Source organism: Pocillopora damicornis, chromosome 4, assembly GCF_964200805.1.
Source record: "Pocillopora damicornis chromosome 4, jaPocDami1.2, whole genome shotgun sequence".
Classification (NCBI taxonomy): domain Eukaryota; kingdom Metazoa; phylum Cnidaria; class Anthozoa; order Scleractinia; family Pocilloporidae; genus Pocillopora; species Pocillopora damicornis.
In genome coordinates, this window is record NC_142673.1 from 2,195,555 (window position 1) to 2,219,917 (window position 24,363).

At 37.7% G+C, this 24,363-nt stretch overlaps 4 protein-coding genes, 1 long non-coding RNA gene and 1 pseudogene across 6 annotated transcripts; 3 read left to right on the forward strand and 3 right to left on the reverse strand.

Annotated features, from left to right (window-relative positions):
• The first annotated feature begins 386 nt into the window (after positions 1–386).
• Positions 387–5,732, forward strand: LOC149046451 (acyl-coenzyme A thioesterase THEM4-like). Of its 2 annotated transcripts, XM_089203404.1 has the most exons (5): positions 387–793; positions 1,382–2,378; positions 3,076–3,398; positions 4,121–4,231; positions 5,335–5,732. In XM_089203404.1, the coding sequence occupies exons 2-5, from the start codon at positions 2,085–2,087 to the stop codon at positions 5,531–5,533; spliced, it is 927 nt and encodes a 308-aa protein (XP_089059530.1). In that variant the 5' UTR covers positions 387–793; positions 1,382–2,084; the 3' UTR covers positions 5,534–5,732. The 2 variants fall into 2 exon arrangements, with proteins under 2 accessions (XP_089059530.1, XP_089059531.1); XM_089203405.1 differs by lacking the exons at positions 387–793; positions 5,335–5,732 and adding an exon at positions 4,625–5,021 and having other exon boundaries at positions 1,990–2,378.
• A 1,271-nt stretch (positions 5,733–7,003) lies between these two features.
• LOC149046452 (uncharacterized) lies at positions 7,004–9,084 on the forward strand (annotated as a pseudogene).
• Positions 7,782–10,582, reverse strand: LOC149046453 (uncharacterized). The gene is made up of 3 exons (XM_089203406.1): positions 10,294–10,582; positions 10,127–10,212; positions 7,782–9,864 (listed from the first exon to the last, which is right to left on the reverse strand). Exons 1-3 carry the CDS (start codon positions 10,471–10,473, stop codon positions 9,447–9,449), a joined length of 684 nt encoding a protein of 227 aa, XP_089059532.1. The 5' UTR covers positions 10,474–10,582; the 3' UTR covers positions 7,782–9,446.
• A 1,767-nt stretch (positions 10,583–12,349) lies between these two features.
• LOC113681593 (cilia- and flagella-associated protein 161) lies at positions 12,350–17,262 on the reverse strand. Its single transcript, XM_027198691.2, has 8 exons — positions 17,005–17,262; positions 16,796–16,885; positions 15,776–15,972; positions 15,003–15,081; positions 14,263–14,363; positions 14,001–14,058; positions 13,762–13,835; positions 12,350–13,189 (listed from the first exon to the last, which is right to left on the reverse strand). Exons 1-8 carry the CDS (start codon positions 17,071–17,073, stop codon positions 12,916–12,918), a joined length of 942 nt encoding a protein of 313 aa, XP_027054492.2. The 5' UTR covers positions 17,074–17,262; the 3' UTR covers positions 12,350–12,915.
• On the forward strand, positions 17,239–21,126 carry LOC113681596 (acyl-coenzyme A thioesterase THEM4-like). Its single transcript, XM_089203410.1, has 4 exons — positions 17,239–17,717; positions 18,413–18,735; positions 19,507–19,617; positions 20,405–21,126. The coding sequence occupies exons 1-4, from the start codon at positions 17,424–17,426 to the stop codon at positions 20,601–20,603; spliced, it is 927 nt and encodes a 308-aa protein (XP_089059536.1). The 5' UTR covers positions 17,239–17,423; the 3' UTR covers positions 20,604–21,126.
• On the reverse strand, positions 20,935–23,539 carry LOC113681597 (uncharacterized). Its single transcript, XR_003447206.2, has 2 exons — positions 23,401–23,539; positions 20,935–21,691 (listed from the first exon to the last, which is right to left on the reverse strand). It is a non-coding gene; the product is annotated as an uncharacterized LOC113681597 (long non-coding RNA).
• Positions 23,540–24,363: the final 824 nt, after the last annotated feature.

Here is a 24,363-nt window from a genome sequence, read left to right on the forward strand (position 1 = left end):
AATATCGATAGTGTATCGTCATTCTTAATGGTACTATTATTATCATCATCATGACTTTTAATATTATTATAATCATACTCGTGATTAGTGATTTTGTTAACTACTCGTATATTACAAACCAAATTGGACTCCCCTGAGTCCGATTACTATGTCGTCGTTTTTCCTGAAAAAGCGATCAGGGCCGGTATGCGTGAGGGCGCTGCTGCTGACAGAAAAGGACAAATTTGCACAGGATATAAGCATCTTCGCCCTCTGGTTGGCTCAAGGCCAAAGTAAGCCGATGTTACATGATGTTACATAGAGAATAATGCATGGGTATAGAATTTCTCGTCGAGTGTTTAATTCAATAGTAATATTGTAATTTATCAATAAAACTGCGGTGTTATACAGGGACTTCTGGCCCTGAGAAAAGCTGCAACAACACACGTGAAAAAATATCGTATTTTTTCACGTGCGTTGATATAGCCAATCAGCTGACACGTCACCCGCCTTTGGTGCCCCTCTGTCAGGTTGATAAATGAATGTCAAAGTTTTCACGATTCTCAGTACAAGTTGTTTGTCGGAGCTTTCTCGAATTATGGCGGCTAAAACACTTAAAATTCCGTATCGCTGACAAACAGTGAGGTTCATACTCAAGAAGGGGAGGAAAACCAATATACTAAAAGAAAAACCGAAAGTTACGTATTCAGTGGCTTTGGTGTTACCATTTCTCTCGGCTGAGAATCAAAATTGACAACTGGAGGATTTGCCACTGGCCGATTTTGGCCGTTTACCTGAAAAACTTCTTCTGTCGGTAAGGACAAAGTCAATAAATGAGAATTTTGTAAATTGAAAATTACAACCATTGTTGATTTTGTAATCATGGTTCGACACATTTTCTCATCGAGTTAGCGCCAACGTACTCTACGATTGTTATTCGGGGATTGTCGATTCATTTATTTTCATTCATTATTGAAGACGACTTTCCTTGTCAGTAAAGGGCTATTGTGTTTCTATCATAAACAAAATAATACATGGTTGCTTGTAGATATGGAATTTCTCTTTTTGTGTTCAACTCAACATCCCACTCGTTCGCTGCGTTCACTTGTGAGCTATTGAGTTAAACACTCGAACAGAAATTTCACATCTACGCGCGCCCATCTATTATTCTCTATTTATTGCACTCTGATTTTTCATTTATCGCGCAATAATTTATTAGTTATCGCGCGATAATTTTCATTTATCGCGCGATGTTTTGATTTTATCGCACAATGAAAAAAAAATGTGGCATGTCCTCCATGAGCCATCGTACAAACAAGATCTCAAATCGCGTATTAAAAACAGCTCTTGACAAAAAAACCTGTTGCCTTCCTTGGGTTTACGTTTTGCTACATTTCTCCAGGGTAGAAATTGCTGAGAGATGGATCGATGACGATACGTTATCCAAGATTAGTGCCGAGTGGATTAATTTACATACCTTTTACTGGTTATCCTAACTTGGTGACAGACTAATACAAGTATTATGGTTGTGGGTGGGTCACGCAAAGGACAAACTTGTTTGTGTATTGCAGAGAGAGGGAAAAAAAGATAAAGAGAACGCAATAAACTGATTACTGTGTTTTCCCAAACAAAGAACGAATGAATGAGAAATCTCACTAAATGAGTTGGAAATTTCTTGTAAGGAGTAAAACATGAACAATCGAGACACCCGAAAAGTTTTTGATGATCTGCTGGTCTTCTGTCTTTAGCCTGCTTCAGGCGTTCAGTTGTAACAAAGTGCAGTAGAAAACAGCATGATATGGTGAGGGAAGGAGGGGGGAGACTTTCCTTTTCGTACACTGATGACAAATAAATCAAAGGATAGTTTAGTTGAGATAAGAAGTGAGTTCAAATCAAGTAAAGCAAGTTTATATAAATTTGATAATTTCCAATTTAAGAAATAATTCAAATTACACATTCTTACCTGCTTGCAATCATCTGATGTAACACAGGTTAAATTTTCCTCAGTTTGGACTTTTGATTCTCATTGTCGTAGTTTTTAACACAAATGGCTTCAGCTCTCTTTCGGTCCTATAGACGTGCTCGGTAGATTATTTGATCTCGAAATGACAAGCCATGCAAACCGCTTGGCACTTCACCCTTTGTCTCGATTCATCAGTCGACAGAGGCCCAATGTTTCAAATGCTCTTAGTAAAGTTGAAGTTCACCAGGGTTTTAAGAGGAATTTGCCCTATTTGAACCCAAAGGTTGTTACACAAGCATCATATTTGAACTGTGATTTTGGTGTATCGCCTCATTTGTGGAAGGTTACTAAAGGCCACACAGTGAAACCACTACCTATTACTGAGAAGTCCTCAGGATGTCGACTCTATAGCACTGTAAATCAAGGGTGTTCACAGGTACTGTTTCTTCATTGAAAACTCTTTATTGATAGCTTAATAAGTTTAAAGGAGGGTTATTTTGGAATTCGGCTGTGAAATGTGCTTTATTTTGGTGGATTATGTAAGATTCTAGCTGGTGCTGGTTTACCCAGTTAGCTACAGTGTTTGAGAAAAATAATGGCATGGACTTTGACCCTCCACTAGGCTAGTCTATTCTGGTTTCTGGTTTTTATTGATTATAACTGTAGCTTCATTTCTGAGTGTAGAAATGCTTTTTAACTAAGATTAAGGAACAAAGAAATAAGGGGAAATGTAATTTTTGATGAAGGGATTTTGCCATACACAGTTCATGCTTGTTAAAACTTACAATTCTGAACCAAGCACAACAATACTCTTGTAATAATTGCACTTTTTATATCATACAACTTTTAATGTTCTCTGATCTAGTTCTTTTTAAACAGCTCGGAAGTCATGTCTTTTTTTTCATAATTTCTTTTAATGATCACCGACAAATTATTGGCCTATTATGATTTTGTACACAATTTTTCATCAAAGAAACGACCTGAGGGTAGATGAAGAGGGAAGAGTGGAGCTTGGAATATTGGACGGTCTTAATTGATTAATGATACCCACATGGTTTTTTTTTCGAGAATTAATGAATTGGCCTGGCAATTATTCTGTTGTTAACTTTCTGATGGTATTTTTTTTCTTTCAGGATTTATTAACAACTGAAAAAGTAGAGAAGAGCAGTCAAATGGCAGACATGGAGCCATCCAATTATTCTGCTCCCAATGAAACTTGGTCTGTGGAATCTCTTGACTTGTATAAAAGACTTAAAAGTGATTTAATAGAACAAGGAAATGGCGACTGGCTTGAACACAAGAGCACCATATATTATGGCAAAAGAAGGCTTTTCACTAAAGCATTTGTCAATGAATATCCAGGGAAATTCTTTGAATATGTATTTTTCTTCAGCAAAAATGAAAAGAAGGTGAAAGGAGTGATTCAGTTTGGATCATATACCCAGGGACCTCCAGGGTAAGTGGGGCGACATTCAGTTATGAGGGAGGGGGGGTGATCTCGTGCAAGACATAGAAAGTGAGGAAATGTGTTCAACAAAGCAAAAGAAGCAAGGGCCAAAGGCCTAAGAGTCTTTTAATCCTTTAACCTATAGGAGTGACTAGCATCTAATTTCTCCTCACAATATCACCCTTGAATCACACATTAAGGGCACAAGAATAAAGGAAATGATCACCAACTAAAGAAGTTCTTGATTGTTAAACAAATTCTCCTTATTAGCTCACTAGGAAATGTATAGAGAACTGTATGGAGATTTTGCATACTGCTGTAAGGGTGCAAAGGGTTAAGAATGGAAAAATTATGAAAAAATTTTCTTATGGGTGGAGGTTGGTGCTTTGCATTGAACAAGGGTTCATGTCAAGAAATTAAACTCCATACTCCTTTCAAGCCATTCTTCGGGTCATCACAAAATTGGTCTTTTGGAGGGACCAATGCACTCTTAATTTAGTGGAGTTTAACTTTCAGGGTCAGGGAACAGGTACTCTCCAGTGAATCAAAAGCCTGAGGACAGTTTTTACGAGGCAAAAAGTCCCTGGCTTCTCCAGATGGTTTATGTTCCATCCAAGGGAATTACATATACATGTAAATTAGTTTCAGGTCAGAGAAATTGGTGATAAACACCAAACTGGCAGAATAATTGAGCTTTCATAATTTGATATCCACATTTGAACTTATTGTAGATGGGTACATGGTGGTGCAAGTGCTTCCATGATGCATTCTGCCATTGGCGTTTGTGTGTCCAAGTCATTTCCTGATTGTGTGACAGCTTCTTTGGCCGTGGATTTCAAAAGGTAGGGTATTTCTTTATCAAGATATCTCAGAAAGTTATTGAATAATACAGTTCAAGTGTGAAATTCAGCTTTAAAGAGCAAGAAGAAGATTTCTACCAATGATGATATATCATTGTTAGAAAGAGTTGTAGCTTTAAGTTATTTACATAGGCTTGTAATACCAATGTGCACCAGCCCCGTATGCCAGACAGTTGTAGCTTTGCCTTTTGACTCTTATAAATAATTGATCAAGCTCACAAAGTCAGTCTGGCCATGTGAAGTTGCATGTCAGACTTGAAACCAAATAGTCAAACACTTATAACCTTCTCAGACTAACTGGCTTGCTTATTCTGTTGGTCAAAGTACTCTGATTGTACAACTGTGTTTATATATACTCTCTCTGACCTCCTACAGATCCCTACGATATTCAACCAACGAGAAGTTATTTTGGCGACATTTGCTTTGTTACGCATTCCTCTCAATAACATTTGCGTTTCGCGGCTGTTTGAGATCAGTGGAGGCGCTTAATACTTAATTGCCGCTTAGATCGAAGACAAACCGGAAAAAATTTGGAAATCCCGTTTGAATTTTTGACGAAAACCGAAAATCAAATGGTGAATCACGTAATATCCGCAAACCGAAATGAACAATCCGATCCAATCCGGTCCGGTCCGGTCCGGTCCGATCCAGATTTTGTCGACGCTGCATTGTTTACATCATTTAAGGTCATATTAGGTCATTTTAGGTCATTCCTTGTTTTAGTAACTACCCTGGAGAGTGGTGGTTTGAGAATTAAATGGAAATCATGGCATTAAGGGCTGTAATGATTTGATGTGAGAGGTGTAGCAAGGTGACTAAGGTGTGCAAGTCAGAAATTTACTTTGACTGATTTTATACTGCAAAGGTCGGGAAAATGCTGATCATTATTAGACACAATAGTCCTTTTTCGACCTTTTCAGGACTTCTTACACTTGGAGCAACTTACAACTTACAAAATCCAACATTCACTAGTCCTGTTTGAACAGAAATGTGGTGATTATAGATTTACCACTAGAAAACCACGTAAGCTGCCTCAACGCTGTAAGACCATGTGGTTAAAATTTTTGTTACATCTCTTCAAATAGTCCTCTTCTCCTTGATGCGACTGCTCTTGTTGAATCTTGGGTTGACAAAGTGGAAGGAAGAAAGATTTATGCTTTGGCAGAATTAAGATCTCCAGATGGCAAAGTGTTACATAGTTCTTCCAATGCATTGATAATTCAACTGCAGCCCCAGGATGAAGATGCTGACAAAGGGAAAAATCCATTTGGTGACAAAAAATGACAGGTTAAAGTTCTGCATCATCTTTGTTGAGGATCTGCAAGTTTCTTGGCTAAATTACCTTATTCATAGAGTAGATCTGTTGGAAGCCTGATTGGAATCAACTGACTGTGTACAACAGTCGGGTAGTTCTGTTGTTTTTGGTTGATTTTCTAATAAGATTGTACATCTATGTTTATTTCAAAATTCCTCAAATATACGAGAAGTCATGGCCAGAAATCCGTGACAGCATGGCCGCCACGCACGCGCATCGATGTCGAACTCGGTCTTAGGTTACAAACGAGTCGCAAAATCACTACAAGGAAAACAGTGCGCTTTCAGCTAACCTTCTTTTAATAATTGCTCCTGTGTTACAACCGCCAGAGGAGACAAGTTCTTCCAGATCGCAAAATAAAGTGGATTATATGTAGAACCTTTCGCTGCGTGCTCTGTGTGCATTTGCATGTGTTAAAGCGGTTCCCGAAGCAATTTTTGTTGGACGTAGAAATCCTCGCACTCCGCCATACATTTTCTTAATAACGGTCCGAAGGTAGCATAAATTGTCGAAAATCAACCCACTTCACGGGTACACAGGAATGTTCTTCCAGATCGAACTGATTTGTTCACATGCTAAACTTCATTTATAGTGCAAAAATAGGAGCCATTGAAGCCACTAAATCGGTTCCAAACTTGGTGGAAAAACGGCCCAAATACTGCTTAATAGTTCTCAATGTGACGCCATTTTTAAAACCCAAGAAAAATTTCGGGAAAACGCCATGTTTTTAGTCGACCGTCAACCGTAGTTTCTAGCCCTTCGTCCTCCATCTTGAATCCCAAAATGCTTTACTTGACCTATGTAACCGTGCCTTTAATAAATTGTGCAATGGCGTTACACAATCTCCGAAAATTTGCAAGTAAAATGAGCGACGAATTTAGTCAATGTTGCTCGCGTTTTAAGGATGCAATCAAATTCACTCAACCGGAATTAAGATATGAGGCGAGGGAAAAAGAGAAAAGAGTGCTTTTTACTTTGGAAATTCCTTATCCTCTTTTTAGAGAATGGCATAAAACTGTTCAAGAACGAAACGTTCTGTCGCGTGACACTTCCGGTCAAGATTTGTCAAGCGGATGTGAAGAGATAGAGGCAAATTCTCCTTCTACAAGTGCAGCAGAAAACTCACCCACGGCAAAAAGGTTCAGCTACATAGATTTGGTGGAAAAGTGCACATTCGGGCAATGCTTTGCCTTTAGCGATGATGAAAATACACGAGATGGAATCGATGAAGCTTTGTTAAATATTGCTTATAAAATTTCATTAGATTACAAAAAAACTAAGGGCAGGGCAAGAAAAGAGTTGGATAATCGAGTCCGAAAGTTTCATGTTATGGAGGGTCAAACAAAACCTGTACATGAACTCTATCAAGAAATTGAAAACATACAAAATGAGCTACAAGATTGGAAAAGGCCTATGAAGATTTAGAGTTGGAGAAGGAAAGAATCTATGAGGAAATGGTGCTGGCAGTGAACCAAAAGGAAAATGAAACCCAAGTTTTTCAGAAAACAAACAAAGAGCTTGAAGATTATATTGCATCATTGGAAAATTCTGTGGGAGTTAGTTCATACCAGGGAAAACCTCTTTCAACTGTGAAAAATAAGTTCAGGACCTTGAAAACTTTTATTTCACGAGCCGAAGTTGCTCTCTGGTTCTGCTCTTCCTTTGGTGTTGAACTAGTTGGGTTAACTGTCAAAGAATCAGACAGTGATGTGGTTCACAACATAACAAGTAAACCCAACTGTCAAGATTTACAAGCAGGAGAAAGAAAGTATAGTACCTTGTCCACACATGAAAAAGAGAATGTTGAAAAAATCCTTTTCTTACTGGACAAATTTTGTGTGGGGGATTCATTTTACCACGAAATTTCCATGATCACTGATAGTCTACCAAGGTCCTACTTGGTCAAACAATGCCGTGATCAACTGAACAAAATGTGCAAAATTGAACCTCTAAATGCTAAGTTTGAAGGGGCCAAAGTAACTTCTGCTGAAACAGTGTTTAAAATACATATCTCTGATTTCCTGAAGCAAAACAGTGACTTTGACCCCATCACTGATAAAATCAAAATCAAAATCAATGGTGATGGTGCCAGAATGACAAGAAATTCAAATTTTATTTTACTTTCATTTTCCATTCTGCAAACAGGGGAGTCCGTAATGTCTGCAAAAGGAAACAAAACTCTTGGCATAGTCAATGGAACCGAGAGTTACCACACAATAAAAGAGTCATTCCAGAGTTTATTCAATGAGGTAAATGACTTGACTGCCAAAGGTAAAATGAATGTGGATGGCCAAGAGATTCAAACTGAATTATATCTTGGTGGTGATTATAAATTTATTTTACTGATGCTTGGACTGAAGGGGGCAACATCTAATTATGCTTGTGCCTGGTGTAAAACACACAAAAATGATCGCTGGAGAATCAACAATGACTATACAAGTTATAACACCCCCCCTTAGCAAGAACACTGAAAGAAATGTTTGAAATGTCTAAAAAATCCAGAGATAATTACTGTTGTGATAAACAACCTATACTAAATATACCACTGGATCATATAGTGGTAGACGAGCTGCACTTAATGCTGAGAATCACAGATATTTTGATTGGAAATCTCGTGCAGGAGTGCCTTGACTGGGATAAAGATGATGACTTAGACCATAAAAAGGGGGCAGCAACAGGATTACACCTAAAAAGCCTTATTAGGGTAATCAAATCTTGTGGTGTTTCTTTTGATGTGTGGGAACAAAGAAATGCAGATGGGAAAGGCAGCGGGAAACATGACTGGACAAGTCTCCTTGGAAAAGACAAAAAGATCCTTTTAGCTGACCTTCCCAGTAAGCTACATAGCATTCTCCACCCAGAAACAGCATCAACTGTGGTTGCAGTCTGGACAGAGTTTGCAGAAATTTACAAAGTTGTCAATGACTGGAACCCTGAGAAAGACCCCACAGAATTTTTCATGAAAGCCAAAGAGTGGATTTCTCTTTTTGTCAGTCTAAATGGCAAAAGAGAAGGGTATGAGAAAGCCAGAGTTACCCCATACATGCACATTATGGTTGCACACATTCCCAAGTTCTTTGAGCTCGACCACTCAGTCAAAATATTTACAGGGCAAGGAGTTGAAAAGAACAATGATGTAGCGCGTGCAATAATTCTGAGAAAGTCCAACAAGTGGGATTCTGCAGGAGATGTTCTGCGACAAGAGCAACGTCAGTGGGAGCTTAAAGAACACGAGCGGGAAGTACGCAATTACATGAAGCGCAAGGAGAGCTACTGGGATGTTGAAATTAAAGAAAACCAAAAAAAGGCACGAGTAAATTTAAGTCAAGATCCTCTCCAGCAATCTATTGAAGCTCAAAATGAACATCCCCTCCCTGAGTCCACTACCACTACTGACACTAGCTGTTCTCATATGACAGTGAAGCAATTGAAAGAAGAATTAAAGAAGAGAAATGCGAGAGGATTCAGCAACAAAACCAAGGCTGAACTAATTAAACAACTGGAGGAAATTTGTCAATGAGAAAATATGGAATATTTAGTATTCTGGGAGCATGAAATGGCTTTAGTTACTCTAAGGGGGGACTCCCTTACACATTCAAAATTATATAAACAAACTCACATGAAAAGCTACATGACAAGCAAAGAGTGCAGTGAAAACACATCAACTCAACAAAATTATAATTAACTTTGTAAATAAAAGCAATTTCAAGCAAATTCATACTGTGGATTAAGCCTAGGGTTATTAGATAGGGGCCATGTATATTTTGTACATTCAACTCACTTGCTGGTCATATTCTTATCAGCTTTTGCATTCAGGTGGAACCCCTTACAGTCCCTAAAGCCATTACAGTTAATTTCAATTTCACTTTCTGTTTATAATATCTATGATTGAATAGTTACAGGTTGGCGACTGAAATCAATTGATAGTTTCTCAATTAACATTCTCTGATCTTCTTGAATTTTCCCATTTATAATAGAATATGTTTTTGGTGATTTTGCTAAAAACAATCTAATTTTAAATGGATATTTAACCCTTACCCCATCCCCATTCCAATCAATAACCCTATCCCAGTTTTCTGATAAATCACATTTTTTAAAATCATCCTTATCTAACAAAGTATACCCCTTCTCCCTTCCCTCCCTTCTTTTACCATAAAACAAAAAACGAAAACAATCATGATCAAAGTCCAAAATAGCATTAGACCTTGATTTACTTCTTAATATAAAGAGGACTGATAACCTCAGGTTATCAACGTTTCGAGTTAGCCTCTCTTTATCAACAATTGGCTTGTCATAAGTTCTGTAAGAAAAATAATGAAAATGGAAACATTGTAAGAGGGGTTGTCTATGAACAAGTAATACTCAAAGCAATGCAAAGGCAGAAGAAAAAGAAAAGCAGCAATCACTGCGTGTATTATTGGTGAAAAAAAATTAGTTAAGTATAAACCTTTCTATGAATGAACTTATACGAGTGCATCTCTCTTGTTGATTCCGTATTTCAGCATGTTCAATTGTAATGGTAATTTAAGTACAGTTTAAAAAAATAATACAACAATAAATACCTAATAAGATCGGTAGTCAAGTTATCTTCATCTTCCCAACTATTATGAAACGCGCTGTATCCCTTCCATTTCACCAAATATTGAACCTGAAGATTTTAATTATAAAACTTTAGCAAGTAAGAAAATTAATGACATATATCGTAGACCAGGGCAAATTGTGAACTCACCGTTCCATGTGATGTCCTCCTCGAGATTAACCTTTCCACGGCAAAATAATCAGAAGAAACATTAGCTTTCCTTTTTCTACTTTTTTTTTCATCCCAAAGAAGGTCCGCAGAAGAAACATTGTGTAATTGAAGAAATAAACCGCGGCTATTCTTGCTCGAATCCCTTACGCCGCTCGCCATAATTTGCTGTATGTAATCTGATGCAAGAACGCATGCGTAGTAGGAATTTTTTTCGATACACGAGCCCCCGTTTCAAACCGCTGACTGTCACAGATTTCTGGCCATGCTTCTATCTCTGCGTATATGATATGATTCACAGATAGTGACATTTACAGAAACGATATTGATCAGTTAGGGCCAACCAATAACTTTAAAATGTTATCCCAAACTTATGGATGAAAGGAATGGTCTGTATACTGATTTTTTATTATTCTATTTATTGGTTCAAAAACCGGCTATCATAATCCTACCCTGTTCAGTTGTGCATGGTGGATTTAGTGGTAGCAAGATGTTTACAAGTTTATAACCTTAGTCTTAACCTTAGTGTAATCTTAGTCTTAACGATACTATACTGTGCGTATAAACTACAACGGAAAAAAAGACGAACTTGCATAGGATAGAAGCATCTTCGCCCTTTGGGTGGCTCTAGGCCAAAGTAAGCCGATGTTACATGATGTTACATTACATTATTACATAAATAAGTCGATACTAGGCGCATCTTAAGAGCACATGTAAAACTCTCTCTAGTTTTATATCAGATTTGCCGATGGAAAGAGCAGTTACTCCACCAGTTTAGCGTAGGAGCCTCTTAGTCTCATATCCAGATCTTCTACGGCCAGTTACGCGTTACGATCTGGGTACGAGATTTGGAGCCACCCCCTTCCCCCCCTCCCCAGTGACCACCTAAAAGCTGGTACTTCTTAGGGTTGAAAATGCGTCTTCTCCGCGGCATTTAGAGAAGGAAGGGAGCAAAGGTTCAAACTTTCATCATTTTACCCTCACATTTTACTTGACACTCCTCTATCCCTTGCAATTTCCGCTGGGTTTCAACAACTGTTTCCATAAAAGGCTGCCGATGGTTTAATGAGCGGCAGTGCCTGCCAAACTCAAACACGAGAGTGCTCGCTAGCTAACTCGAAGGCGGTAAGATGTCTTACAGGTGGTTGTAGACCGCCGGCAACTGGCTTTTAATGAAACCTCAGAATTTTTGCCTTCCTTTGGTCCCGCGACAATTTCTGCACCTCTATCGAGTAACAAGATTTCTCTTAACAGAGTATAATAACTCATTGCAACCCAAACAAGATCAAATCGCGTATTGAAAACAGCTCTTGACAAAAGAACCTGTTGCCTTCCTTGGGTCTACATTTTGTTTGGCGAGAAGTTAGCCTCCTCCTACACCAAAATAGAACATCTTCTTGCCTAGATATATTTTTTCAGTGTTGAGTCGAGGAAAGTGAAGCTAGAGAGAATTTGCGTGATCAACAACTACAGCATCAACAACATCAATATACGTGGGAATCAGTTAGGTTTACATTTTAGGTTTGGCCAGGTTAGAAATTGCTGAGAGATGGATCGACGACGATAAATTATCCAAGATTAGTGCCGAGTGGATTAATTTACATACCTTTTACAGGTTATCCTAACTTGGTGACAGACTAATACAAGTATTATGGCAGTGGGTGGGCGAAGTACGAGAAATCACACAAAGGACAAAATAGTTTGTGTATTGCAGAGAGAGGGAAAAAAAGAAAAAGAGAACGCAATGAACTGATTACTGCTTTTTTCCAAACAAAGAACGGATGAATCATTTAGAAATCTCATAAAATGAGTTGGAAATTTCTTGTAAGGTGTCAAACAAGAACAATCAAGGCACCCGAAAAATTTTTGATGATCTGCTGGTCTTAAGTCTTTGGTCTGCTTCAGGCGTTCCGGTTCAAACAAAGCGCGGTAGAAGACAGTGTGATATGGTGAGGGGAGGGGGAGGGGGAGGGGGAGGGGGAGGGGGAGGGAGAGGCTTTCCGTTTCGTACACTGACGACAAATAAATAAAAGGATAGTTTAGTTGCCAAAAGCTGTGGACCATATATTCTATGTACAGTTTCAAAATGAGTAACATATACTTCGTAATCATCGAGATTCTTTTTGTAAAATCTAAAGCGATTTAGTTAACATGTTTTACATTAAGTGTACAATTTCCTGAATTTACTTCGTCTTTGCAGACAAGAAACTCGTTCATTAACTCACACGAGCTGAATTGAAAGAGATGGTTCTCCAAAATTAAATGCAAATAACAATTACAATAAAAAGTGAACGTTTACAAACTGCAAGAATTAAGCCTGAATCTCACCCACCATAGTCACTAGATCAACTGAAACGACGAAAAAAAAACCGAGACTAAAAACATTTCCAACTACTTTGTACGAATCTCATTCAATAAAAATTCATCGAGTAGGGTGAACGAAGCATTAACAAAGGTTAAGAGAATGAATCGATACAGTCTGCCAATATTTTTAAGTTTACGTTAATGGAATTTTAATTATTTTAAATCTTTAAGTCAGTCCAATAAGTTATATCACACGCTTTCATTGAATACACTAAGAAGCACTTATGAACAGTTGTGAAATTACACATCAGCAGGAGGGTTGCTTTCCCCTGGCTGACTATTCTGAGAGGCACCAGGTGCCTCATCTGCAGGGGGGGCAGCAGCTACCTCGGCCTCAGCAGCTTGTTGTCTTGTAAGTAAGTCTTTAAATTCTTGTTCTCTTTCTAACTCGTGCTCTCTGGCGGCGTCTTGTACTTCTCTTGTTCTAAACACCCAGTGATTGCTCGGTTTTTCTGCTTTGTGAGAGTCTACTTCAGTTTTGGCGGCCACTTCAAACTCTCTTCCAAACGGTGTTCTAAAGTTAAGGTAGCACAGAATTTTATTAACAGTGCTGATAACAAAGTACTTCACGCAGAGGTGAGACACCAAGTTACTGGCAACACGCAACTGTCAACCAAATATCAAGGGATCAGCAAGTTTTCCTCAATAAAAATATTCATTAAAATCGTCTTTTTTTCAATGCAGTGCAAATAAATCAAAACATAGCCTGTGAGCAAGCCCTGATCATTAGCGCCTCAGCACGAGTGTTTCTTTGCCCGCAGGAAAGCATAAATCCCTGAGCAATGCGGGCCGCCAAGAGGTCTCTAAGGGGTGTAGCACTGAAAATGAGGCATTATTAGTGCCAGACCCCCGCCGCACCTATTCCCAATTCATCTCAAATCTTCCCGCGGGAGGAGAAAAGCGCGTCTTTCTTGGTATTGCTGAACTTTTATGGGGGGTTAGGGAGGGGGTTACAAGGGGGAGAGTGAGTCAGGAAAAGTCAGAGAACACAAAGCAACACAATATTAAATCGTGAAATCTAGCTAATTTTGAAGAATAGGGAAATAAACAATTCATCCTCAATCATCAATATTTTCTATGACAAACCTGAAAGAAAACTCCGTCAAGGCGGCTAAGTTCTGGTTTGTTTTCACGTGGTTCAGAATGACTTTCGTGTTTGCCTATTGAAAAGAAACCAAAATCAGTTTTAATTGCTGATAGTGATTAAAATTCTCTCTACATAACCAATAAGCAAACACAGAGAAGACAATTTCCAAAGTTGGCTTAATTCTCTCACTGAAAATAAAACCTCATCTAGACGCGCAGATCTGAGAAGGAGAACTTACCGGGACAGGCATTCCTTCTGTCTCTAAACGCTGCTGAGGGTCATGGCAAAGAATTTTCCTACACAAAAAATAAATAAAAATAATAACTGCACATGTTAAGGGCACATTATTAATAGATTTGTACGCGAAAATATTGGTCCATATAGGAAGGCTTCACCAAAAAGAACCTCTTTTTCCAAGCTTCAGGTATTTAAAGGGGTTGTTAATCACAAGTGGATGAAATATGACATAAATTATTTAACTGAAATACACAGTTACTTACCAGCAGGACATAAAAGTCATATCTTCCCTAAGAGTAACCAGCTGTTGCCTTGACTTCTTGGCACATTCATTAAATGTTATTCTGTCACTCATTAATTTGAGCTACAAGGAAAACAAGTAGATGTAAAACATTCTGTTAATGTCTGATCAACTTGACTTTGATTAAGAATTGGCCCTTAACCATGCTTTAGTAGGCTTTAGACTGTGGCCAAGTAGCCTGTATGGCCCATGCTCAAAGGGAATAGAAAGGGAATCATTGCAGTTAATTGTTTGGCATGATCACTTGAATTCCATTCAACATTTTAAGCTGGTCTTGTTATTAAAAAAAAACAACAAAAAAACAAAAACAGGTAATCTTCTGATAGAAAGTAAAGTCATTTTTCTGCAATAGAAACTTTACAAACTAAGGTAAACTGAGAGGGGAACTGATTTGATACAAATTATCATTAAAGCACAAAAGATTAGAAAGAGAGAAATTAAGAGTTTTCCTATTATCACATTATGCAGTCTGACTCTTTGTATGTTAAGATATCTGAGTTTTCATGAAAAAATTGCGGCGACAGGAGAACAGTGGAAGTAACAGAACATCATATTCTTCCACATGTGAGAAAAAACTATTCAGACTATAAAAATTTTTAGGCAGAGAATTCTTCCATCTTTGATGGCTGGTGAATATCTTGACTTGTCCTAAATTTTCAACATACAGTAGTTTTGCTTGGTTTTAATTTGATTGCATATTACCTCTCCCCCGACTCCTGGTAAGGTACTCAGTGCAAAGGGCTCATTAAATCTTAAAACTCCATCACCTTCCGCTCTTGGCCTGGAGATAAAATTATACAATACATGATTAAATTATGCGACTTTAAGGACCTTGCAGATTTGCAGATAATTGCAATTGATAATTTTGCCATATGGACACCTGTAAGTATCCAAATTAAGCCTTTTATACTCTGGACATTTATATGAAGCAAAAGCTGGTTTGTAAAATCATGATGGTAACTACTTCAAGTTTGATGACTTATCCACACATGTTATAAGGCTCTTCATGTATTAACAAAGAGCTATTGTTACAGCTCCTTCCTTCTCAAAGCTCTCTCTTTGCTCATCTTGGTATTTAAAGCCAAGAGTGTTTATTTAACCTTTTAACTCTCAAGATTTGAGAGTTACTTCTTCCCTCTAACTGCTACACATCTCCTTGTGAATTAGTTAGGAGAACTTTGTGCTAGACCGGGAGAGCAGCTTCTACCTGATAAATTTGAATATTCTCATCGCCTGTTTGCAGAATAATGTATAGATATTCTTAGGAGAAGTTTCATGTTAATCACCACTTGGAGTTAAAGAGTTAAGCAATAGACTGCAACTTCTGTTGGTTTACCAGGGTAATAACCCATGCAAGAATTTGGGGATCACAAGAGAAATTTGTAAATCATGAACCTGAGGTCATTTGCAAGAATTTTTTTGTGTTCTCATAACATCCCAATTAAGTTATTGCGCTTGTAAACAAAACTACTCACCCTATAACAAAAGTATTTCGAATGCAAGGATCTGTCATCTTTGAAGCTGACACATCACATGGCCCCACAAGTCTCTTTTCATCATGCATTTTGCTTTCAGACATATTTGCCGAAAGTGCTGTCTCTGATGCTGGATTGAAGATACAAACTGTGTCACCATAATGAAGATAACCATCATGGGATACTGACAGGTTGACCTGCAAGGAATGGAATAACACAACGCAATGACAGGTTGAAAGTAAAATGGAAATATCATAAGGATTCATATACTGTTTGAGAGTGACGAGACTTTCTTGTGCTACAGTAAGAGTGGATTCTTCAGCCATGTTATCAGAAACATTCATATGAATGTTTCTGATAATATGACTGAATTTTGATGCCTTTTGATTACTTATGATCTAAGAAGGGACAGACACAAAGATGATATCAACACTACCAACATTTTGCTTTTTCTTTGTATAAACCAAATAGATTTCATGTTGCTGTCAGTCTGTGCACTTATAAATCACAGAGGATCTAAAAACGTAGCATACATTTAAGTGACACACTCAGCTGCGCCTCGTGTGCCACGTTTTTCTTTCTTTATCACATTTTAATGCTATCTGAGTTCTCTTACTGAACAGATGCACCGAAACATGATATATATTTGTTAAATAGGCAGTAGTTTCCAATTAATTTTAAGAATTTAGACAGATTAAGGGCAACTGTTACGGGATACACAGCACTGAAAAAATATAAAACCTCAGCGGGGAATTTTAACATGTTTATGTTTACTGTTGAAGTAACACACGAGTACTATTTTTGCCAGGCTTAGAGCTCGATCCGTATGATCTAAATATAAAGTGCAACTGGGATCAAGTTAAGAATGTATTGACAGCATGAAAGCTATTAAACGAGCTATACCGTGAGAGTTTGTAAAATTTGCAAAATAAACAAGAAGTAAGTTCAAATTAAGCAAAGCAAGTTTATATAAATTTGACAATTTCCAATCTAAGAAATAATTCGATTACGCATTCTTACCTTCTTGAGTATATTTTGAAGGAGATTGCTAGCTTTTTGTATCAGTAATTCTCCACTTTCTTTCTTCTCAAGGAAATCTTTGAGCTTATCCTGCAAATGAATAAGTTTTGAGCTGACTTCAAGAATAAAAACAATATATTTCCATCCAATTCACGGATGTTATCGCAGAGGTTATGTACGAATAAATCTAACTCTCACATCTCACGAACCTCTTGTAAGCAAATATCTTCATTCCAGTTCCCTATAAGAACTGAAGGATTATATGTCCGTACACTCATTGTGGTACAAACTTTGCAGGAAAAATAAACGACAAATGAAACTCCTAATTGACTCAATAGTCCAAACTCTTTCCTGCTTCGATGGAACAATCGTCTGTTATTGCTATGGAGACGAAGTAAGAAACCGCTGACTGGAAACACACGTTCTAGGAACGAGGCTAAACGTCATAGTGACGTCATAGCGGCGATAGGTAACGCAATAAATCTTAGTGTTGCAATCGTCTGATATAACACAGGTTACTTTTTCCTCAGTTTGGACTTTCGACTCTCGCTGTTGTAGTATTTAACACGGATGGCTTCGGCTCTTTTTCAGTTCTATAGATGTGCTCGGTAGATTATTTGATCTCGAAATGACAAGCCCTGCAAACCGCTTGGCACTTCACCGTTTGTCTCGATTCATCAGTCGACAGAGGCCCAACGTTTCGAATACTTTCAGTAAAGTTGAAGTTCACCAGGGTTTAAGAAGGAATTTGCCCTATTTGAACCCAGAGGTTGTTACACAAGCATCATATCTGAACAGTAATTTTGGCGAATCGCCGCATTTGTGGAAGGTTACTAAAGGTCACACAACGAAACAACTACCTGTCACGGAGAAGTTCTTAGGACGTCGACTCTACAGTACTGTAAATCAAGGCTGTTCACAGGTATTGTTTCTTCATTGAAAACCCTTTATTGATAGCTTAATAAGTTTGATAGAGGATTTATTTTGGAATTCGGGTGTGAAATGTGCTTTATTTTGGTGGATTACGTAAGATTCTAGCTAGTACCGGCTTACCCAGTTAGTAATAGCGTTTGAGAAAAATAATGGCATGAAATTCGACCCTCCGCTTGGCTAGTCTATTCTGGTTTTTGGTTTTTATTGATTATTACTGTAGCTTCATTTCTGAGTGTAAAAATGTTTTATAACTGAGATTATGGAACAAAGAAGTAAAAGGAAATGTACTTTATGATGAAGGGATTTTGCCATACACAGTTCATGCTTGTCAAAACTTACAATTCAGAACCAAGCACAACAATACTCTTGTAATTATTGCACTTTTTATATCATACAACTTTCATTGTTCTCTGATCTAGTTCTTTTTAAACAGCTCAGAAGTCATGTCTTTTTTTTATAATTTCTTTGAATTATCACTGACAATTATTGGCCTAGTAAGATTTCTACACAATTTTTTATCAAAGAAATCATCTGAGGGTAGATGGAGAGGGAACAGTGGAGCTAGGAATATTGGAGGGTCTTAATTGATTAATGATACCCACATGTTTTTTTTTTGAGAATTAATGAATTGGCCTGGCAATTATTCTGTTGTTAACTTTCTGATGGTATTTTTTTTTCTTTCAGGATTTATTAATAACTGAAAAATCAGAAAAGAAGGGTCAAATGGCAGACATGGAGCCATCCAATTATTCTGCTCCCAATGACACTTGGACTGTGGAATCTCTTGACTTGTATAAAAAACTAAAAAGTGATTTAATAGAACAAGGAAATGGTGACTGGCTCGAACACAAGAGTTCCATATATTATGGTGAAAGAAGGCTTTTCACTAAAGCATTAGTCAATGAATATCCAGGGAAATTCTTTGAGTATGTATTTTTCTTCAGCAAAAATGAAAAGAAGGTGAAAGGAGTGATTCAGTTTGGATCATATACCCAGGGACCTCCAGGGTAAGTGGGGCGACATTCAGTTATGAGGGAGGGGGAGGTGATCTCGTGCAAGACATAGAAAGTGAGAAAATGTGTTTAACAAATCAAAAGAAACAAGGGCCAAAGGCCAAAGGGTCTTTTAATCTCTGAGATTGACTAACATCTAATTTCTCCTTACAATATCACCCTTGAATCACAAATTAAGGGCACAAGAATAAAGGAAATGATCACCAACTAAAGAAGTTCTTGATTGTTAAACAAATTCTCCTTATTAGCTCCCAAGGAAATGTAGAGAACTGTATGGAGATTTTGCAGACTGCTGTAAGGGTGTAAAGGGTTGAGAATGGTGTTCTTCTTATGGAAAAGTTTTCTTATGGGTGGAGGTTGGTGCTTTGCATTGAGCAAGTGTTCATGTCAAGAAATTAAACTCCATACTCCTTTCAAGGCATTCTTTGGGTCATCACAAAATTAGTTTTTTAGAGGAAGCTCTGCTCGCCATCTCAAAGAAAAGGTACAAAGGAGATTAACCAAACCCAGCCTGGAATGCACTTTTAATTTAGTGGAGTTTAACTTTCATGATCAGGGAACAGGTACTCTCCAGTGAATCAAAAGCCTGAGGACAGTTTTTACAAGGCAAAAAGTCCCTGGCTTTTCCAGATGGTTTATGTTCCATCCAAGGAAACTACATGTAGATGTAAATGGGTGTCAGGTCAGAGGAATTGGTGTTAAACACCAACCTTGCAGAACAATTGAGCTTTCATAATTTGATGTCAACATTTGAACTTATTGTAGATGTGTACATGGTGGTGCAAGTGCTACCATGATGGATTCTGCCATTGGTGTTTGTGTGAACAAGTCATTTCCTGGTTGTGTGACAGCTTCTTTGACCATGAATTACAAAAGGTAGGGTTTTTTTTTAATCATGATATCTCAGAAAGTTATTGAATAATACAGTTCAAGTGTAAAATTCAGCAATGGGAAGATTGCTTCCCATGATGATATATCATTGTTAGAAAGAGTTGTAGCCTAAATTTATTTGCATAAACTTGTGATACCAGTGTGCACCTGCATTATATGCCAGACAGTTGTAGCTTTGCATTTCAACCCTCATAAATATTGATCAAGCTCACAAAGTCAGTCTGGCCATGTGAAGTTGCATGTCGGACTTGGAACCAAAGAGTCAAACACTTATAGCCTTCTCAGACTAACTGGCTTGCTTATTCTGTTGGTCAAAGTACTCCATACTTAAATTGTACAACTGTGTTTAGATTTACTCTCTCTGGAGCACATCCTCTATTTAGGGTAGTGTTAGTGAACTGGTTACAGATCTGAAGAGTGGTGGTTTGAGAATCAAATAGAAATTATAGCATTAAGGGCTGTAGTGATTTGAAGTGAGAGGTGTGGCAACCAGGTGACTAGGGTGTGCAAGCCAGAAGTTTACTTTGATTGAATTGATACTGTGAAGGTTAGGGAATGCTGATCATTATCAGACACAACAGTCCTTTTCAGGACTTCTTACACTTGGAACATCTTACAACTTACAAAATCCAACATTTACTAGTCCTGTTTGAACAAGAATGTGGTGATTAGAGATTTACCACCAGAAAATCATTTATGCAGCCTCAATGCTGTAGAACTGTGTGTTTAAAATTCAAAATTGTGATGAGATTTGTTGCATTTCTTAAAACAGTCTTCTTCCCCTTGGTGCGACTGCTTTTGTTGAATCTTGGGTTGACAAAGTGGAAGGAAGAAAGGTTTATGCTTTGGCAGAATTAAGATCTCCAGATGGCAAAGTGTTATATAGTTCTTCCAATGCATTGTTTATTCAGCTGCAACCTCAGGGTGAAGATGCTGACAAATGGAAAAATGCATTTGGTGACAAAAAATGACAGGTTAAAGATCTGCATCATCTTTGTTGAGGATGTGCAAGTTTCTTGGCTAAATTGCCATCTTCGTAGAGTAGATCTGGTGGAAACCTGATTGGAATCAACTTACTGTGTACTACAGTCGGGTAGTTCTGTTGTTTTTGGTTGATTTTCTAATAAGATTGTATTTCTTTTTTTATTTCAAAATTCCTCAAATATACGAGATGTCTTCTATCACAGCGTATATGATATGAATCACAGATAGTGACATTTAAAGAAACAATATTGATCAGTTAAAGCCAACCCATTATTTTAAAATGTTTTCCAAACGTATGGATGAAAAGAATAATGTGTATCTTTTTCATTATGTTATTTATTGGTTCAAAAACAGTCGATTGTAATCCTATCCCCTCTAGTTGTGCATGGTGGATTTAGTGGTAGCAAGATATTTACAATTTTACAACCTAACCTTAGTCTTAACGATACTATATTGTGCGTATAAACTACAACGAAAAATAGTGAATCAGAGATTCATTACGAACGCGAACTTTATAGTACATTCTTGAGTGATCGGTTTTTTGTTATTTTCTCACAAAACGGTATTTACACGATTCATTATGAGTTCACTAAATCGGAATCATCTGAGTTAAAAGCCTAATGTACAAAGCAACTCCGTTTTTAACCCGCACAAAGTGAACTTAACAGTGACTATCAGCGTTTGTCCATAGCGTCCTTGTCTATCACGCCTCTTACAGCAAATTCTTGAAAATTTTAACCTTCATTTTTCCAGACTCGATTCGTCACCGACCACGCCTCGCACTTAATCTCATCTTATGCCTTGAGTGCCATTTCAAATGATGGAATTGAGGCTCAATCTGCTGTTGTTAAGTTCGTCTCCAATCCTCCGCAGCATGGACCCAATCTCCCGGGACGCGCGCTTTTCGCAGCTGTTTGCGTCGGTATCCGCTGACCGGTGCTGAGCGCCAGAACTTGTTGATTGAGCGGATCGGTCACGTGGTTCGATGCGTTTGAAGCTTCGTCTGCGGCTGCTGTTTCGACGAAGAAGACCTGAGAATCCCATGACTTTTTCTAAGCTTTATTATTGTTGTCACCTAACAAACAGAAATAAAAGATTTCATAAGTTAGTGACCGAGGAAGTGACCGGAAAATCTTGGCATAAAGGATTGATGACCCAAAGGTATCATTTGCGCTAACACCTTAATCAGATCACTGTTACAAAAGGAAATCATTCCTACTTTTAAGATATCATGTGCTCACTCAAAACGCTAAAGATTTAAGCTGCGGTTTGTTTCCTTTTCGAACTTAAGATTAGATCACCACTAAATCGAACTCTGAGGGGAAGAAAGAAATTATGCAGCTGAGTTGTAACCATTTTTCAGTCGATTCAAAGTTGTCTTAATTTTACTTCAAATTAAGCAGTTCGACAGCTCTAGGAATTTTTTCCTGACGTATCAGGGTAACTTGAGATTACCTTAACTACGTGGGGTTTTTGTCTGTTTTATTTCTTCCCTTTATTTCTTTTACCTACGATCAAAATTTCTTATCTTGAGAACTTCTCAAGTGCCTAAATTCATTCACCTGGCTTGTGTGTAAACAAACTTGCTCCGAATGAAAATATGTCAGTAAATGGGTTGTGTCTCTATCCTTGCAATCGTAGAAAATTTCAGTATTAACGTCACTGATGTAGTCTTTTTTCGCCAAGGTGGGTCATTAAGTCTTTTACGTCACCTTCCTTTTAGCAAGAGTTGGTGAGGTTAACGTGTATCTTTTACCTCAAGATGTGTAAATGATCCTAAGCACGTAAGCGTGATTGGGCTAAAATGACGCAGCGTTAAACTCTAACTCTTTATGCAGATTTTCTTTTCTTTACAGTGTGGAAGAACATCCTTCTGTTTCTTTCCATTCATTTTAATATTTGTAATTTTAGAATCTTAAAGTAGAAAATGCAAAGCAACGCCCTGTTTCTTGTTGAAAAAAATTTACTTCAAAATTCAAAGTTCAAAATCTGATGATCTTTGACCAAAAAAACGTTGCCGACCCTCTTACTTATGGAGCAAATTAGACATGAAAGGGTGTAGTTCTGTAATTTGGTGCCCTTTGTATAGCTGTCAGCATAGCAAGGCGTTCACCTACAAGCCATTTATCGTAATTGACTCCATCACCGATTTTTCATTTATAGTTTTTTTCGGAAACATTTCTTTTATCACTTCTTCAGGACCGGAAAGTAACCACGGCGAACACAGCAAGTCTGAATGGAGCCGGATAATAGAGTCTCTTTCGTTTGACGAGTTTAAGAAGATTTTTTTGGAAACTTGATCCTAATCAAGCGTTTGTGTATAAGCTCTTTCTTGTTATGATTAGAACTTCAAATGAAAATTGAAGGTTATTTTCACAGTTTATACAATAGCAAATCTACAAAACTGGCTCCATTTTAATGTGGTGAAAACGCTAAATTTTTCCCTTTGCCATTGATAAGCGGCAGGTACCCTTAATTGCCGGAGAAACGTTAATGTCGAGACGAAGTGTGATTAAGCGGGCGGTAAATTCTTAGAAGAAAATTTTCTTTCGGTTTATCAGCGAAAATAATCCCGTTTTCACTTACAATGAGTATTTACTTGATTTGAAACACACTGTAAAACAATGAGGATAACTACGACCGTTTAATCCGGTTATATCTACCAGAAAAGACGTGGGTAGGTAGCTGTCTGTCCTCCCCCGCAAATAAACTCAGTTTTTAGGAATAAAACATTAAAACTTCTCGCGCTTTCTTGAAGGAATAGTTCGGTTAGCTTATCCTTACCTCAGATATTAAGCTGATGTAACAGCTGTCCCTGGTAGACTCTCGTTGTTCCTATCTTAATAGCTGAGAGTTTCAAGCTTTACTGACCTAAACGCTGGGCTGCTTAAGGATATCTGATTGCAGTAAACAAAGAACTTCGTTTTATCTGTCGTTCGCAATGATGTAATGGCTGACAACCGGAAAAATGCGTTCTTACGTATTTCCGGTTTACGATCGCCACAATTCTCTTAGAAATCGAACCTTAAAAATTGTAATGGGTTTTTTTGTCATGGTCAGAAAGTTCTGTTTTTATGTCATTACCGCAAAATTGAGTGAGAAAATGCTTCGACCAATTTATCCTTTAGTTTAAGTTAATGCTGTGTCAGGCTTACACATCGCTCAAAAAAAATCACTTTTATTTTTCGAAGGTTAATTTTGAGATGATAACGGTGACTTAATGTACAAAGAATCTTAAAAATGTACACCTGGCTTGCTTTACAAAACGTGTTCCGATAGCAAACCTCACTGAGCATGTGCTGAGTGCTATAAATTTCGAAGGTTATTTTTGGACAGGTTGTCAGGAAAACATCTTTTGGGGGCACAATTAGCGAGCCACTAAACCGTACAACCCCTTACCACCAGTCTAGCATGTGACAGGTGTTAAAAAGGAAAAGAAAATTTTCATTGTCTCGGAAAGCAATTTATATTATCGTTGACAGTTTTTGACTTTCTCGAGACTCTTTTACCTTGACCTTAATTTATGCTTTGTCAGTATCTTAAACGTTCACCACGTAAGTTTTTCGGCAAACCGCGCGTTGCTTGGAAACGCATTGGGAGTTTGCTGCGGTTTTGGAGCGCTAAAAAAGTTAACATTTCGGAAGGAAACGCCGATATTTAATTTCTTTGAGAGAACAATAGTTTTATGTTAATAAGGAGGTTCCACCCTTCTAAGCAATACAATGAGAGTTAAGACTTTTTGGATGG